The sequence below is a fragment of the Heptranchias perlo genome, chromosome 15, assembly GCF_035084215.1.
Source record: "Heptranchias perlo isolate sHepPer1 chromosome 15, sHepPer1.hap1, whole genome shotgun sequence".
NCBI classification, from domain to species: domain Eukaryota; kingdom Metazoa; phylum Chordata; class Chondrichthyes; order Hexanchiformes; family Hexanchidae; genus Heptranchias; species Heptranchias perlo.
Genome location: NC_090339.1, coordinates 35,657,696 through 35,675,664, shown reverse-complemented (window position 1 = coordinate 35,675,664; position 17,969 = coordinate 35,657,696). Strand labels below are relative to the sequence as shown.

Sequence of the window (17,969 nt, the reverse complement as noted above, 5' to 3'; positions counted from 1 at the left end):
GTCTCACCTTGTATATGCCAATCACGAAAGTTATCTAATTGCCTAAACAAAGCTCCTGCAATTAACAGAACAGAATTAGTCTGTGTCCAGGTCCTGAGTCTTTGATTATGCCTTGGGACATTTTGTTATTTGTTTCTGACAATTGGTCTTAACTGTGAAACAGACACACTGTTTATTGTCTCTGCAATATTCTCAATCACTTTGCCTGATGTCAGGCATATCATTTCCTGTGGGATGCTGACTCCCTTTGTATTCTCACAGATGCAAGGTTGATCCACTGCCTCGCTTTTGAACCAAGCGCCTAAAACTTTGCAGGACGGGATTCATGACTATGATTTGGTCTAGAAATCGTATTTCTTACACTTGGTTTCTGGGATCTGTGTACATTCCTCACAAGCTGCATAGTGCTGAGTGCGGGAGTACCCTTAAGACTGCATATCCATCTCTGGATGGCCTTGAAGAAGAAGTTTCTGACTGTTCATTGCTCCTATGAGTGACTGGAATATGATAGTCAGAGCTTCATGTTGGAGCTGGTACACATCCTCCATTAGCGATACTCTGCTTTCTTTCTGAAGTTCACCTATTATGTGCATCAGCAAGGATCAGCTGAAGGTCACATCGAACACGGAAATGTGACACCTTGCAGCATGCATTGCTTTCCAATTGACGTATTCATTGTTGATGGGAAACTTCAGATCACTGGCCAGTTACTTTCTTCATTAAGAGGACAGCTCTTAGATGTCTTGGGTAAGATGATATACTTACAACAAAGGGTGGCTACGAAATCAGAGTTGCTGAGGGCATCTGTGCTATAAGTGATCAGGCCTGTTACTCATCCACCAAGCAACACTTCTGTAAGTAACTGCAAAGGGAAAGAGAGCTGTTAGGTGAAAGAATGAGCCTTTAAAACAGTACTTGAAGCCTCTTCAAAACAATCAAGAGCTCCTGCAAGATTAGTTGGTACAGTGCATAATTATGATAGGAGGATCACTGGAGAGATGGAGTGGGATCAGTGAGTTACACTCATCAGTCAGGTCATGCGATTTCACAAACACAATTCTCAATCCTTTTTCTATTGAATAAAATCTGTTATGACGAATGATCAAAAGGTTTCTCTGGGCTATTACCAATGATTGACAAATCTAGTGCTATATTGCAAACATGCAAAGGTAACTATAAGGTCTGGAAAGAACATTATACTGAGTTGGCATCTGACTAAACAGGATACAACAAATACCTATTTACATGGAGGTTGTAAAAACTGGTGGAGTGTGCTGCACTGATAGAATGCCATAACGAATTAGTTTGATGGGAGCAAGTGGACTCTGCACTATGTTGCCTAACTAATGTAGGGCAGCAAGTATGGATGGTTTTCATGCTGATTTCCTAAGAGCTGCTCTAGAAGAAAATGACAATGATCTTGGTAACCAGTTTAGGAACCACTGACTGACCTTGGCGCTGCCCTTCAGAGTCCCCTGAATAGGATTCTGTTTAAGGCACACAATCCCTCTGTATTTCAGAGCACAGTTCTGGTTTCTATCCACAAGAAGGGAGTGTGACAAATAAGAGCCTATCACAAATTCAAATCATAAAAAGTCTACATATTTTTATTATCTATTTGGGATGTCGCTGATCACTTTAAATTTGGTTACTGGTAACTTGTTTTACACATGTTGGCGAGGGTACATATCATTGTCAAGTATGCAAAGTGTCACTACTTCAAGGACATTATTCCTGTGCATGTATGTTTTGATTGCAAAGCAAATGGATAACATTGAACACAGGCTGCTTCCTTCATTGTGAAATCAGTTAAATTAAGATGAAATGCTTGGTAACTCATGCATAATGTGCTGGGATCTTGCACATAGCTGGAGCTCAGGAAATCATGCGTTAATTTGATGATATGGGAGACACCTTTTGTTTTCCTGTATCTCAGTTTTCAACTTCAAAGGCTATAGAAGGCATTTCCTAGACAGTGTACTGCCCAACTCATTAGATTTTCTTGTATTGCTGTACCATTGCTTGTGTGGAGGTGGTTTCATGGCCATTACAAATCCCCATGTATGGTTTTGCACAGTCCAAGAGGGGATCTTGAACGACAAAACAGAGGTCATTTGCTCCAATTAGATTCCTGTCAGTAATTGGAATTCCTGGCAGATGCAAGCTTCAACCTGGACACAATGTAGTGTACAAAATTATCAGGGGCACAGATAGGATACTAAGGAGCTTTTTCCCTTCGTTGAGGGTTCTATAACAAGGGGACATAGATTCAAGGTAAAAGGCGGGAGGTTTAGAGGGGATTTGAGAAAGAACTTTTTCACCCAGAGGGTGGTTGGAGTCTGGAACTCACTGTCTGAAAGGGTTGTGGAGGCAGGAACCCTCACAACATTCAAGAAGCATTTGGATGAGCACTTGAAATGCCATAGCATACAAGGCTACGGACCAAATGCTGGAATATGGGATTAGAGTAGACAGGGCTGATGGCCGGCGCGGACACGATGGGCCGAAGGGCCTCTATCCGTGCTGTATAACTCTATGACTCTATGACTCTCTATGACAATACTTTTGGGGTCACGCTCAGAAGGGAATGAAGGGCACCTGGTCTTTCTCATCTTTATTCAATGGCAATTCCAATGTATCTCACTGCATGTGTGCAACATGTTCTCCTTCATGGTTCAGGACTAATAGACATGCAATGGAATGCCTTACTCCAGTCACTGCAAGATTTAGATGGATTTGTGGCAAAAAGGGGAAATAGCTGCTTTGTGTGAGAGCTCTGATCTATACAAACCTGTCAACAAGTACCCTGGAAGGGAAGTTGGCCTCATGATGTGCATACCTCTTTGTAAAAGCCCCTCATGTTAGGACTTGGACTAAACAGTTGGTGCTGAATAAAAGCAAAATTTGTTGAATAAGTCTGGTACACGACGTCGAACATTAACATCTAGACAATCAAGATGGCTGGCTGGAACATCAAGATGGCTAGAATGACTCAAGCTGCCCTGTGTAGGTCCTTCCACCACACTAAAGGCAGATAGCCATCATATAGTTGATGTAGAAACTCTCAGACTTGGAACGACAGCTGCTGGAAGACACTGAAGACTAAGTATGAGATCACACCCTCAGACATCCATGATATATTCTACCATGGGTTGCAGAGAGGCTGCTTCAAAAGCTGCACAACTTCAACTGATGGAGCCCCCGTTCCATGGATTCAAACCCACATTGATCAGTTCTCCAATGCCCAGCTAGTGTCTATCTTCTGGGAGAGAAGTCAAGCAGGGTCTCTTGGAGTCCAGGTAGCTCCGAGATGATATCCCTGGTGATGAAATTTCAGAACCATGTCAAACTTTAGTGCAAGACTCAGTAATCCGAATCCTGAACCAGGGAGGTCTACAGGACTCCAGCGCACTGTGTATGATTGAATGGCTCACTGATTGAACTTAGAGCTGTCACTGGGGCCTGGGGTTCTTCCAAATAGCTTCAGATAACTGCACAAGCTAATGCTTTAACAGGTAGGATGATCATCGATGATCAAGTATGGAGAGTGTGGTTTTAGTTAGTTAAACTCCAAATCACTTGAGAGTCGCCAAGCATTGGTTTTGACAGCCTGCACCTAAAGCTCTCTGGAATCAGGTAAGGGAATGGAATCTGGAACGGGTGTGTTCAGTATGTGGCCCACATGCCAAATCAAGCCCGTAAGCACCTTTAACCACCCTTCTCACATTTAGCCCACAAAGCCGTTAGTTAATTGGGAGCTGAAACTAACCATAGTTGATACCAGCTTTTTGAACTTAGTATGAGAAGAAAGGGAAGCCAAATGAACTCAGCTGCAACCCTTTAAACTTGCTGCCTGGAGGATTAGAAAAGGCTGCTCACTAATTATTGGATTTAAACTAATCAGGGAACAGCTTTTTCCACCAATCAGTCACCCAGCCTGCGAGTTGAGACTGTAATTTACTCGTGTTCAAGTTTGAGGAAAGGTAAGGATTGAAATGAGATTGGGAGTGAGGAGGGAAGCAGACAGGATGAAGGATGGGAGTGAGGAGGGAAGCAGTCAAGAAGAAGAATGGGAGTGAGGAGGGGGGCAGACAGGAAGAAGGATGGGAGTGAGGAGAGAGGCAGAGAGGAAGAAGGATGGGAGTGAGGAGGGAGGCAGAGAGGAAGAAGGATGGGAGTGAGGAGGGAGGCAGAGAGGAAGAAGGATGGGCGTGAGGAGGGAAGCAGAGAGGAAGAAGGATGGGAGTGAGGAGGGAGGCAGAGAGGAAGAAGGATGGGAGGCAGAGAGGAAGAAGGATGGGAGGCAGAGAGGAAGAAGGATGGGAGTGAGGATGGGAGGCAGAGAGGAAGAAGGATGGGAGTGAGGATGGGAGGCAGACAGGAAGAAGGATGGGAGTGAGGAGAGAGGCAGAGAGGAAGAAGGATGGGAGTGAGGAGGGAGGCAGAGAGGAAGAAGGATGGGAGTGAGGAGGGAGGCAGAGAGGAAGAAGGATGGGCGTGAGGAGGGAAGCAGAGAGGAAGAAGGATGGGAGTGAGGAGGGAGGCAGAGAGGAAGAAGGATGGGAGGCAGAGAGGAAGAAGGATGGGAGGCAGAGAGGAAGAAGGATGGGAGTGAGGATGGGAGGCAGAGAGGAAGAAGGATGGGAGTGAGGATGGGAGGCAGAGAGGAAGAAGGATGGGAGTGAGGATGGGAGGCAGAGAGGAAGAAGGATGGGAGTGAGGATGGGAGGCAGAGAGGAAGAAGGATGGGAGTGAGGATGGGAGGCAGAGAGGAAGAAGGATGGGAGTGAGGATGGGAGGCAGAGAGGAAGAAGGATGGGAGTGAGGATGGGAGGCAGAGAGGAAGAAGGATGGGAGTGAGGATGGGAGGCAGAGAGGAAGAAGGATGGGAGTGAGGATGGGAGGCAGAGAGGAAGAAGGATGGGAGTGAGGATGGGAGGCAGAGAGGAAGAAGGATGGGAGTGAGGATGGGAGGCAGAGAGGAAGAAGGATGGGAGTGAGGATGGGAGGCAGAGAGGAAGAAGGATGGGAGTGAGGAAGGGAGGCAGAGAGGAAGAAGGATGGGAGTGAGGATGGGAGGCAGAGAGGAAGAAGGATGGGAGTGAGGATGGGAGGCAGAGAGGAAGAAGGATGGGAGTGAGGATGGGAGGCAGAGAGGAAGAAGGATGGGAGTGAGGATGGGAGGCAGAGAGGAAGAAGGATGGGAGTGAGGATGGGAGGCAGAGAGGAAGAAGGATGGGAGTGAGGATGGGAGGCAGAGAGGAAGAAGGATGGGAGTGAGGATGGGAGGCAGAGAGGAAGAAGGATGGGAGTGAGGATGGGAGGCAGAGAGGAAGAAGGATGGGAGTGAGGATGGGAGGCAGAGAGGAAGAAGGATGGGAGTGAGGATGGGAGGCAGAGAGGAAGAAGGATGGGAGTGAGGATGGGAGGCAGAGAGGAAGAAGGATGGGAGTGAGGATGGGAGGCAGAGAGGAAGAAGGATGGGAGTGAGGATGGGAGGCAGAGAGGAAGAAGGATGGGAGTGAGGATGGGAGGCAGAGAGGAAGAAGGATGGGAGTGAGGATGGGAGGCGGAGAGGAAGAAGGATGGGAGTGAGGATGGGAGGCAGAGAGGAAGAAGGATGGGAGTGAGGATGGGAGGCAGAGAGGAAGAAGGATGGGAGTGAGGATGGGAGGCAGAGAGGAAGAAGGATGGGAGTGAGGATGGGAGGCAGAGAGGAAGAAGGATGGGAGTGAGGATGGGAGGCGGAGAGGAAGAAGGATGGGAGTGAGGATGGGAGGCAGAGAGGAAGAAGGATGGGAGTGAGGATGGGAGGCAGAGAGGAAGAAGGATGGGAGTGAGGATGGGAGGCGGAGAGGAAGAAGGATGGGAGTGAGGATGGGAGGCGGAGAGGAAGAAGGATGGGAGTGAGGATGGGAGGCGGAGAGGAAGAAGGATGGGAGTGAGGATGGGAGGCGGAGAGGAAGAAGGATGGGAGTGAGGATGGGAGGCAGAGAGGAAGAAGGATGGGAGTGAGGAAGGGAGGCAGAGAGGAAGAAGGATGGGAGTGAGGAAGGGAGGCAGAGAGGAAGAAGGATGGGAGTGAGGATGGGAGGCAGAGAGGAAGAAGGATGGGAGTGAGGATGGGAGGCAGAGAGGAAGAAGGATGGGAGTGAGGATGGGAGGCAGAGAGGAAGAAGGATGGGAGTGAGGATGGGAGGCAGAGAGGAGTGAGGATGGGAGGCAGAGAGGAAGAAGGATGGGAGTGAGGATGGGAGGCAGAGAGGAAGAAGGATGGGAGTGAGGATGGGAGGCAGAGAGGAAGAAGGATGGGAGTGAGGATGGGAGGCGGAGAGGAAGAAGGATGGGAGTGAGGATGGGAGGCAGAGAGGAAGAAGGATGGGAGTGAGGATGGGAGGCAGAGAGGAAGAAGGATGGGAGTGAGGATGGGAGGCAGAGTGGAAGAAGGATGGGAGGGAGGCAGAGAGGAAGAAGGATGGGAGTGAGGATGGGAGGCAGAGAGGAAGAAGGATGGGAGTGAGGCAGAGAGGAAGAAGGATGGGAGTGAGGCAGAGAGGAAGAAGGATGGGAGTGAGGCAGAGAGGAAGAAGGATGGGAGTGAGGATGGGAGGCAGAGAGGAAGAAGGATGGGAGTGAGGATGGGAGGCAGAGAGGAAGAAGGATGGGAGTGAGGATGGGAGGCAGAGAGGAAGAAGGATGGGAGTGAGGATGGGAGGCAGAGAGGAAGAAGGATGGGAGTGAGGATGGGAGGCAGAGAGGAAGAAGGATGGGAGTGAGGATGGGAGGCAGAGAGGAAGAAGGATGGGAGTGAGGATGGGAGGCAGAGAGGAAGAAGGATGGGAGTGAGGAAGGGAGGCAGAGAGGAAGAAGGATGGGAGTGAGGATGGGAGGCAGAGAGGAAGAAGGATGGGAGTGAGGATGGGAGGCAGAGAGGAAGAAGGATGGGAGTGAGGATGGGAGGCAGAGAGGAAGAAGGATGGGAGTGAGGATGGGAGGCAGAGAGGAAGAAGGATGGGAGTGAGGATGGGAGGCAGAGAGGAAGAAGGATGGGAGTGAGGATGGGAGGCAGAGAGGAAGAAGGATGGGAGTGAGGATGGGAGGCAGAGAGGAAGAAGGATGGGAGTGAGGATGGGAGGCAGAGAGGAAGAAGGATGGGAGTGAGGATGGGAGGCAGAGAGGAAGAAGGATGGGAGTGAGGATGGGAGGCAGAGAGGAAGAAGGATGGGAGTGAGGATGGGAGGCAGAGAGGAAGAAGGATGGGAGTGAGGATGGGAGGCAGAGAGGAAGAAGGATGGGAGTGAGGATGGGAGGCAGAGAGGAAGAAGGATGGGAGTGAGGATGGGAGGCAGAGAGGAAGAAGGATGGGAGTGAGGATGGGAGGCAGAGAGGAAGAAGGATGGGAGTGAGGATGGGAGGCGGAGAGGAAGAAGGATGGGAGTGAGGATGGGAGGCAGAGAGGAAGAAGGATGGGAGTGAGGATGGGAGGCAGAGAGGAAGAAGGATGGGAGTGAGGATGGGAGGCAGAGAGGAAGAAGGATGGGAGTGAGGATGGGAGGCAGAGAGGAAGAAGGATGGGAGTGAGGATGGGAGGCGGAGAGGAAGAAGGATGGGAGTGAGGATGGGAGGCAGAGAGGAAGAAGGATGGGAGTGAGGATGGGAGGCAGAGAGGAAGAAGGATGGGAGTGAGGATGGGAGGCGGAGAGGAAGAAGGATGGGAGTGAGGATGGGAGGCGGAGAGGAAGAAGGATGGGAGTGAGGATGGGAGGCGGAGAGGAAGAAGGATGGGAGTGAGGATGGGAGGCGGAGAGGAAGAAGGATGGGAGTGAGGATGGGAGGCAGAGAGGAAGAAGGATGGGAGTGAGGAAGGGAGGCAGAGAGGAAGAAGGATGGGAGTGAGGAAGGGAGGCAGAGAGGAAGAAGGATGGGAGTGAGGATGGGAGGCAGAGAGGAAGAAGGATGGGAGTGAGGATGGGAGGCAGAGAGGAAGAAGGATGGGAGTGAGGATGGGAGGCAGAGAGGAAGAAGGATGGGAGTGAGGATGGGAGGCAGAGAGGAGTGAGGATGGGAGGCAGAGAGGAAGAAGGATGGGAGTGAGGATGGGAGGCAGAGAGGAAGAAGGATGGGAGTGAGGATGGGAGGCAGAGAGGAAGAAGGATGGGAGTGAGGATGGGAGGCGGAGAGGAAGAAGGATGGGAGTGAGGATGGGAGGCAGAGAGGAAGAAGGATGGGAGTGAGGATGGGAGGCAGAGAGGAAGAAGGATGGGAGTGAGGATGGGAGGCAGAGTGGAAGAAGGATGGGAGGGAGGCAGAGAGGAAGAAGGATGGGAGTGAGGATGGGAGGCAGAGAGGAAGAAGGATGGGAGGGAGGCAGAGAGGAAGAAGGATGGGAGTGAGGCAGAGAGGAAGAAGGATGGGAGTGAGGCAGAGAGGAAGAAGGATGGGAGTGAGGCAGAGAGGCAGAGAGGAAGAAGGATGGGAGTGAGGGGGGATGGGAATGAGGATGGGGTCAAAGGGTGAGGTTGAAGGGAGGGATTGGAATAAGGATGAGGGGGTGAATGATGGGAGTGAGACTGGGGGTAATAAAAGAGGGAATGATGACAGAGAATCAGAATGGACTTGTGATCGGGAGGACGTGGATGAGGATGATGGAGAGAGGGGAAGGCCTTAAATTTTTTGTTAATGGGAAGCTATAAATTGGGCCACGTAGCACCCATTGTGCAGGTGCTACATGGCCTCCTAAGGACCCAAAATGCCGTCCGGAATGTGCGCACACAACTCTAGCGTAACGTGTGCCGGACGCCATCTTGGTAAAGGCATTTGCGCAAGCACGGATAATGAATGCTGGCACTTTGTAAAGTAGGGAGAATATGCGGTAGATCAGTATGCAATGCTGATTTAAAGGGACAGATGCGATTTTGGAACTCAACGCTCCAGCCAATGCACTGCCTTAACCTCGCACAGCTGAACAGGTCATAGAACGCAGGTGTTGCTGGATTATTGCTTCTGGATGCTGGTACAATTATATGTTTGTTGGAGCTTCCCATATTTGGAGAAAGTTGCAATATTATATAGAGAGTGGTCTGGCTGGTCCTGCATTACTGTTGGTGGCATTTAAAATAGTCTGCTGAACAAGGTTTCTGCCAACCATGGGTGGCCTGCTAGGACTCCCGCTGGGCACTGAACATGACTGGGAGCCTTTAGAGAGGCAACGCAGAGCAGGACAGGCTGTGAGGAGAGGGAGGAGGAGGTGCAGGGCACTGAGCAGGAGGCCATAACCAATAAGGGCCTTCAAGGACCAATTCTCTTACCTCAACCTGAGTGAAGATGAGTGCATCTGACAGCTGCGGTTCACAAAAGAGGTCGTGATTGGAGATTTATCAACTGCTGCAGCCTCAGAGCAAGGACAGCATTGCCTGTGGCTGTGAAGGTAACCGTGGCGCTGAACTTTTACAGCTCTGGATCTTTTCAGGCTGCTGCTGGCAATATGTGTAACATTTTGCAGTTTGCAGTGCACTGCTGCATAAGGGAGGTCAATGAGACACTGTACGAGCTGCACAACAGATTCATAACATTCTCTCTTGACACAGAGAAGCAGAATAAGCGAGCACGAGGGTTTGCTCGCATTGCAGGCTTCCCCATAGTGCAGGGTGCCTATTGCCATGCATGCTCCACATCTCAACTGGGCCATTTTCATGAACGGAAAGGGGTTCCACTCCCTCAATGTGCAACTGGTGTGCAACCACATGCAACGCATCATGCAGGTCAATGCCCGCTACCCTGGTAGCAGTCATGATTCCTTCATTCTGCGGAAGTTCAATGTCCCACCTATCTTTCAACTGGCATGGAAAGTCAAAGACTGGCTACTGGGCGACAAGGGCTATTCCCTCATGAGGTGGCTTATGACTCTGGTCAGGAACACACGCACACGTGCAGAGCAGGCCTACAATGAGAGCCATGCAGCCACACTAAATGTCGTCAAGCACACCGTAGGCATCCTAAAACAACCCTTCCGCTGCATGGACCGTTCTGGAGGAGCCCTGCGGTACTTGGCTGAGTGGGTGTCAAGATTCATTGTTGCATGCTGCACAACCTCACCCTTATGAGAGGACAGCCCTTGCCACCTCCTATCCGGCAAGACCCTGAACCAGAGGCATTGGAGGAAGAGGTAAAGAGGCAATGAGGCAACAAGATGCACTTAGTGTTAATTGTATTCAGGTGGTGGATATCAATTGGGGACTCTCTAGTATCCTTTTTATAGGAGAGCTTAGCTCAGGTGTGTGTGTGAGAGAGAGATATATATATATTTTTCTGTGAATAAAGGCTGGGAAAACAACTGAAGACCAGGCTCTAGTATTATATTCTTCACCACATGGCTATCCAATTTTAACACACAGGTCCTGTCTGCCAGGGCTCTGCGTGCTCACCTTATTAATGAGTGATATCAGTAACCTCAACGACACTTCCCAAGTCACCAACAGTCCTACACTCCTCACCTTTCCTCTCCCACATGACCATGAAATTGTCCTCCTTATAATTACACACTGCTTCCTTCTGCAGCTCATCGCATAAATAAAAACCAACTGCAACTTCAAATACAAATTTATAAACTAACACATGAAATCATGTATACAACATTACACTATTCACCCTTGTGCATGCCCTTAGTGCCTGTCCTCCGTGTGCCTTTTCCTTTCCTAGTGCTCCTACAAGTTGCATCCCCAGTGGCTGGAGCATGGAGATGGCCTTGGTGGACGACCTTGAGCAGCTCTGGGACAGGAGGGCCCGGCTTCAGACTGCACCAACTCAGCATAGGCTGCAGCAGTCTGGCCTGGCTGGCTGACAGGCAATAGCAAGGGCACTGGCGGAGTGGTAGGGGTGGGAGTAGGAATGCTGTCATCCTATTGGGGATAGCAGGATCAATTGCAATGGCACCACTGCCACTCTCCCGGGGCGGTGCCTCAGCAATCCTGGTGATTTGCTGGAGAACAGATTGTTGAAGTGCTATGACACCCTGGAAGCCCTGTTCCACAGTGGAACCCAGAGCCACGATAGCAGCAGTCTGAGCTTCCAAGGCAACAATCTGAGCTCCAAACGCAACAGTCAGACCTTGGATTGTAGATGTTTGTGCTGCAATGGAAGCTGTGACATCAATGATCGGATGCTGCATCATGGTGGGTTCCACAGGTTTGCTGATGGAGGTGATCACATGTTCCATGTGGGAAGGGATGGGCTCCAAGTGGTGCGCAAAGCCCTGTGCCAAGTTCAAGGTGGACTCCTCCATGCCCCATGATATTGTGTGCAGGCTTCCTGGCAGGCTTTCCATTGCACCAAGCGTTTGGTTGTGTACGCCCATCAACCTTCTTCTGTAGCCTAGCCCATCAAAGTCATCATCTGACTCCTCTGCAGCAGTATTATTGTGCGACCTCGCCCTCCAGCGAGCTGACACCTGCGGTATCCGTTCCCCCCCGCCCCGGCTCCTGCGCACTTGTGCCCGGTGTGTCACCACGTGCAGATCCCTCCTCTATCCTAGCCTCTACACTAGACGTAGTGTCAGTCCCTGAGCTGGTGGCTGCGAGTGTCAGATCGAGTGACGGTGTGGCTTCATTGTCACTGTCTCCTCCTCCACCTCGGATGGTGTGGCTCCAGTTCTTGGGTATCTGCAATGACAAAGGGAGATGGGTTGAGAAGTAGAGCTGCAGTGGAGAAAGTAAGACGTGAATGCTGACACCATCTGCAGCACGTGAGTCAGAAAATATTGTGGGATGAGGGAGATGTGGGAAATGAGAAGGAGGATTAGATATGCACAGACCCCTCATCGTCGAGACCTCCAGCACCGCCAGTGGCCACGGCTGCAGCGACGGCCCGCCTAATGATCTCCAGCGCTGTCTCTTCCATGGGGATTAGGATGTGTAGGCACGCCTATCCTCCCCAGGTCTTTGCTGCTGACAGCTGTTATGTGCCACCTTCTCCTGCAAAACAGAGGGAAGTGTGTCAGTGAGTGTCCTGCAACGTGTTTGGGTGATGTGGCCGTGATGGTTGAATAGCTGCCAGTGTTTGTGAGTTGTTGGTGTCTGGCTTGCAAGAGTGGTGCGACGAGAGGGTGAGATGCAGTATCCGAAGTGCAGCATTGCGTACAGATGGGGGTGAGTGACGGTGGGTGGGTGGGTGACGGTGGTGTCGTGCGTGGAGCAATGGTGCAGTTGGTAGGATGTGCCACTTGACACTTGAATTCACTCACTTTGACCACTCGTGTCAAATCATTGAACTTCTTCCGGCATTCACTCCCACTGCCTCTGCAGCTGGTGTCTGGAGGGCCTTCTGCCACCCTACAGATACAGGATGGCCCTTCGTGCGTCCATCTCATCCAACGAGGCCTCCAGTGCGCCATCGGAGATCCTTGGTGCACATTCTCTCACAGGTCCAGCCATTAGATTTTTCTTCTACCGCCAAATGAATTGACAGTGCACCTCCCCTTTAAGAGATGCGGGCCACGCCCCCATATCGGGCCACATGCTGATGCGTGCAGCCACTCAACAGCACGAATCTCACGTGCTGCCTGCATCGCAACGACTGGGCTTGAGTTAATCGCACATCGTGATCCCATACCAGATTTCGGGAGTTATCCAATTTACCCCCCGGGGTCTCACTCCTTTGTGTCCGAGGGATGTTGCTCTTCATGCATAGACATTTGGGTTTAAATAGGTTTGGGTAGTTCTTGCTTTCTTGTGTATGGGGGACACAATTCTTGTGTGTGAATTGTCCTGCTTTTTTGTGTTACGGGCAGTCTCACTTCATTTTTGTGCGTAGGGGTGTTTGAATTTTCAGTATATTGGGGATTTTTCTTGCTTAATCTAATGTGGCCCATTCCACTCACTGGTTTGACATGAGAATCAGGTTCCAGCTCCAAATTGTTGGACTTCCTTGAGGTAAATGGGTATGTTCAAATGGTAAAAAAAGTGGATATCCCGTATCAGGCCAACAAAATCTACTGGTGTAGATTTCTCAATAGCTTGCTTTGAAGACTCTTAGGATGCATCACACTACAGCTGTAACATCAATGTGAAGCAGTCTGGCTTCACGCCAGTGCTGTAGTTATAATGTAAACGGAGCTGAATCCAGAGTCAAAGTCTGAGCCGATACTGGAGAGAAGCAAGTTAGACTCCCTGGAGAAGGCTATGTCACTCAGTTTCATTTTGTAGTCATTTCTGGCCTTGACACCTGTTTCGCACTGCAAGAGTTTGGTGTAAAGCTAAAAGAGCTTCAAACCAGGTCCACTAATGGTGATGGGCTCCTGCATGTCAAATATTTGACTGACAAAAAAAAATGGAACTTGAGTCCCTAGTTCCAAGGCAGGCTCTCTGTAACAAAGGGAAAATGGGTGACGTATGGAGCTGAGTGGTTAGAGATTTTGTGAATTCAGGAAAATACCCAGCCTCAAGTAGTACAGAACAGCATTTCAACTGAAAGCACCATGGCTGGTGAAAGGATACCTGTCAACATCAATCTGGCTCTGCACAAAGTTATCTGGCCCGGAGTGCTGATTTGGGAGGAAGCCTCAAGGAGGCTATATATGGACTGTGCATTTGCGAGCGCTGTTGGTAGCTCTGCAGAGTCATGAGTTTAGGATACCAAATGTGATGTGTGAGCCACTCCTACATATGGGGCTGTCATTGTTCAACCCATTCACATGTACAATCAATCAGTGAACCTGTAAGCACTGCCTGGTATAGCCAAGGCTGTATGTTGAATGGTTTTATTCTGACCAAGCCATCTTGTCACTGCCTGTAGTGCCTATGGAATCGTCTCTGAATTTTAGTTACTTTTTGTTTCAGGTTAATGTTACAATAATAATGCGAGGAGAGTCTGTGGTGCTCTGTCCCTGCGTATGACTCCAACTCAATGGCCCAGAATTTCCTATGAATTTGTGCCCAAAGACATCCACAATTGCGGCAAAAAGCCAATTTCTGGCGTAAAAGATCAAGGAAATTCAGGCGCAAGTGTGTTACACACGTACTTACGGTACACCCGAATTTCCCCGATCTTTTACTTCCATTCACTGAGACTTGCACCCAAATGCATCGTGGCTCTTTTTCATGGAACCACCCTTCCCACTATGGTAGAGAGTGAATTTCCTGTGATTACAAAGAACGTACAGCACAGAAACAGGCCATTCGGCCCAACAGGTCCATGCCGGTGTTTATGCTCCACATAAGCCTCCTCCCACCCTTCTTCATCTAACCCTATCAACCTATCCTCCTAGTCCCTTCTCCATCATGTGTTTATCTAGCTTCCCCTTAAATGCATCTTTGCTAGTCGCTGCTTCAAAATGGATGTAAAGTTATGTCCAACATTTTAGACACAGCAGGACCCAAAGTCATATTTCTGGTGGCTTCTTGCAATTATTATAAGCAATTTTTTTTTTAAATCTCCGCACTGAGACCTGCATTGCATTTTCTGTTTCTTTAAATGCATTTTTATGGCATCAGAATGAGTTACATTAAAAATTGAAAAATTTCCCCGATTGCATTTTCTTAAACATTATGGGGCCTATATTTCAACATCATTACGCCCATTTTACAATGACCAATTTAGCAGTCGGACTGCGTGGGCGTTTGGACCACTGCTAAATTTGTCAGGCGTCCCTGGCATAGGGTTGCCAACCATCCCAGATTGCCCTGGAGTCGCCAGGAATTAAAGATTCATCTCCAGAACACTCCTGCGAGCAACCAGGGAGAAAAGTCATTAGGATATTTAAAAAATTATGTGCATTTTTCATTTTCGTTTATTAGTTATAAAAATATTGGCGAAGGATTAAAAAAAAGGCTATTTAACCGGGCGGGGCAGTTGGAGGCGGATGCCATGTGCTCCCCCGACTCCACAATCTTCACGATTGCCCCTATTGCCGCTCCAACCCCCCCCCCCACCCCCTTCCCGGTACTGACCTCCTTACCTCTGGGCTGCTGGCAGCAAGGCAAGTGCCCCGATTTATTTTTAGAAAAATGCACAAACTGCCTATGGAGGCACGACAGGCGTCGACAGCTCTCACAAAAATTGTTAATGAGGCCCGAGGACCAGTTTTGGGACTGCCTTAGGCCTCCCAATTGTGGTGCACGCTGCCAGCCCGCTGCTGGTTATGGACCTGAAAAAGGGCCATATCCAATTTCCACCCCGCTATGCCTAATATGATGGTTATATGGCTTCAAAGTATAATTTTCATACTTAAAGTAATAATATATGGTGTGAGTTCCGCACTTTGTTTATCGATTTGGTAGGAACTTTTGGCATCAATTGCTGTCAGCAAAATGGGGGGTAAATTTTGCATAAAACTTTGGCGTAACTTGCCAATTGCACCACCACAAGAAATTTTAGGCCTACATAAGCAAGAGTCAAGAGTCGGCTGCTGCCTGCAGATCCCTGTTCACCTCGTGTTGAGCAGAGTGTGACTGGGTGGGTCCGTTGTCAAGGGTTTGGCATTGTTCATGTTAAAGGCAGGTGCTGATAGACCTTCACATACATTCCATGCTTCATTAATTACTCTTGTTTTATGCAGAACTGGGCCAAGCTCCCGGCAATGATCCCAGTAAGTAAATTGAAAGAAATTCTTTATCTGACAGTAATTTTTTTTTCCATCTTCAGTGATCCCAACAAGCCAGTGCCGCAGGACACCAAGTTCATCCACACAAAGGCAAACCGCTTTGAAGAGGTGGCCTGGTCCAAGTACAACCCACGGGATCAGCTCTACCTCCACATCGGTCTGAAGCCGCGGGTGCGGGAGCACTACCGTGCCACCAAAGTGGCCTTTTGGAAGCACCTGGTCCCTCACCTGTACAACCTGCACGACATGTTCCAGTACACGTCCACCACCACCAAGGTGCCTCAACCCAACACCACTCCAATCTCCTACGCGACCAAGCGACCCAACGGCAAGGTATGGCCCTTTACTACCAAGCGGCCAGGCTCCGGCATGTCTCCAGCTTTCAACAACGAGCAGCAGGAGAACTGGAACTCAGAGCAGGACAGCGGCTCCCTGCTGATCGAGAACCCCCGGGACTACTCCACCGAGTTAAGCGTCACCATCGCAGTGGGGGCTTCCCTGCTTTTCCTCAATGTCCTGGCCTTCGCCGCCCTGTACTACCGCAAGGACAAGCGTCGCAATGACCCCCACCAGCAGCCGAGCCCGCAGCGCAACGCCAGCAACGAAATGGCGCATACGCAGGAGGAAGAGATCATGTCACTACAAGTGAATCAAACCCACCACGAGTGCGAGAACATCCAGGCTCATGAGGCCATGCGGCTTGCTTCACTGCCGGACTACACCCTGACTCTCCGCCGCTCGCCCGATGATATCCCCCTCATGACCCCCAACACCATCACCATGATCCCCAACTCCTTGGTGGGGATGCAGTCCTTGCATCCTTACAACACCTTTGCTGCTGGTTTTAACAGCACAGGGCTGCCTCATTCACACTCCACCACCCGGGTATAGTCCTGGGGCAGTAACCCACCAGTAGGCGGGAGCGAATGAACCGCCGGGTAGAGACCCCCTCACACAGACCACTCCAGACTGCTGGATTTTAACAAGTGTCTGATTAACATGTGCACTGTACCATCCTTACAAGAAGGCTCTCTCCCATGGGAACTTCAAAAGACATATATTCACATCGGGCCTTCTTGTTCGAAGAGACAACCTGAAGTTTTATAAAATAATCAAAATAAGAATAGGTTTTAAAAAAAAAGAAAATACAAAAACGAGAGAAAATGAAAGTGCTTTTGTTACCAGTGTGGGGAAGCAGCGGCAGACAGCTGCCCACCTTTATCTCATTGTTCACATGCCTTAGCCCCGCAGGCTGCTGTGCTCCATGCATTTTTTAATCACTTTTAGAGCAACTTAGAATAAATATATTAGCACCGAGGAGATGGGAGGAAACGAGCGCACAAGGACTGAAACACTGTCGCCAGGAATCTCCTCGGGCGTTCTTCCGATTGACTGCCGTAACTTCAGCGGAAGATCACGGAAACCCTGGATAGACACAGAAACTGAGTTTCCGCCGAAGTTACGGTGATCGACCAGGAGAGCCCGCTCAAAAATTCCCGGCAGTAAACGTTAAGGTTTGTAGTGAGCAGAGAGAGAGCGCCTCCTCGGTCTCCCCTCTGGGACTCGGTTATTATTTTGGGTTCATTTAGGGTCTTTTTGTTAGGACGGTCCTGGAGTCAGTTAATTCTGCAGTGGAGACGGGCCTCAGCCCAGCACCTTCCTACAGTGAATGCCCTGCTGTACCGCCAGCCATTCGCAACGGTTAAACATTCAAGAGAGAGGCCAAAATCGAGAGTGAAACACTTTTGGCTTTCTAGAAGCCGCCAGTAAAGCTGACCAAGTGTTTTACTGCCGTTGCATTTTAACTTGACCTCCATGGGAACGTTTGTGTCCGCCCATTGCCGCTTACACTTCCCTTCCTTGTGTGACGTGCTCACGTTCATTTATCCTGGGACGTACTTTGTATTTTTGTGACTCGACAAAAATCTAACAAACTTTTTACAGATTTGTTTTTTTTCCAGGGCTGGGTGGAGAATCTTCAAGTACAGCAAATAATGCAGCTTTAGATAGTATGCACCCCTTAATTTTTTATACAGTCAATTGTGACATGTGCCAAATTAGAACCAGCAAAAATTCTTGGGGGTGGGGTGGGGTGGGTTGTTTTTAACTGTGTCTGTTTTGTATTTTGGTATAAGCAATCTGTTGCTGTATGTTACTTTGTGTAAAGTCAGTTTGCGATCGAGAGGGTGCAGAGGAAGATGGCGCCACAGATACACTCCATGTTCTGACACTTTTCAATTCAGATTCAGGCTACTATCCATGTGCTTGGTCCCGGCTAGCGAGGACCATGCTGTCAATGGAATGTTTTCTCCAACCCCATCCCATTCTCCTGCCGCAGCAGCCAGAAGCCAGGCAAGTGTGATACAAAACGTTT

At 49.6% G+C, this 17,969-nt stretch overlaps 1 protein-coding gene across 1 annotated transcript in view; it reads left to right on the top strand.

Moving 5' to 3' along the window:
* The window catches only part of nlgn3a (neuroligin 3a), a 180,016-nt gene extending 162,373 nt beyond the window's left edge, over positions 1-17,643 (top strand). The window contains exon 8 of the mRNA XM_067997060.1: positions 15,637-17,643. Within this exon, the coding sequence (XP_067853161.1) occupies positions 15,637-16,486 (850 nt within the window). The 3' untranslated portion in view covers positions 16,487-17,643. The remainder of the gene's footprint in view (positions 1-15,636) is intronic.
* The last annotated feature ends 326 nt before the right edge of the window (positions 17,644-17,969 follow it).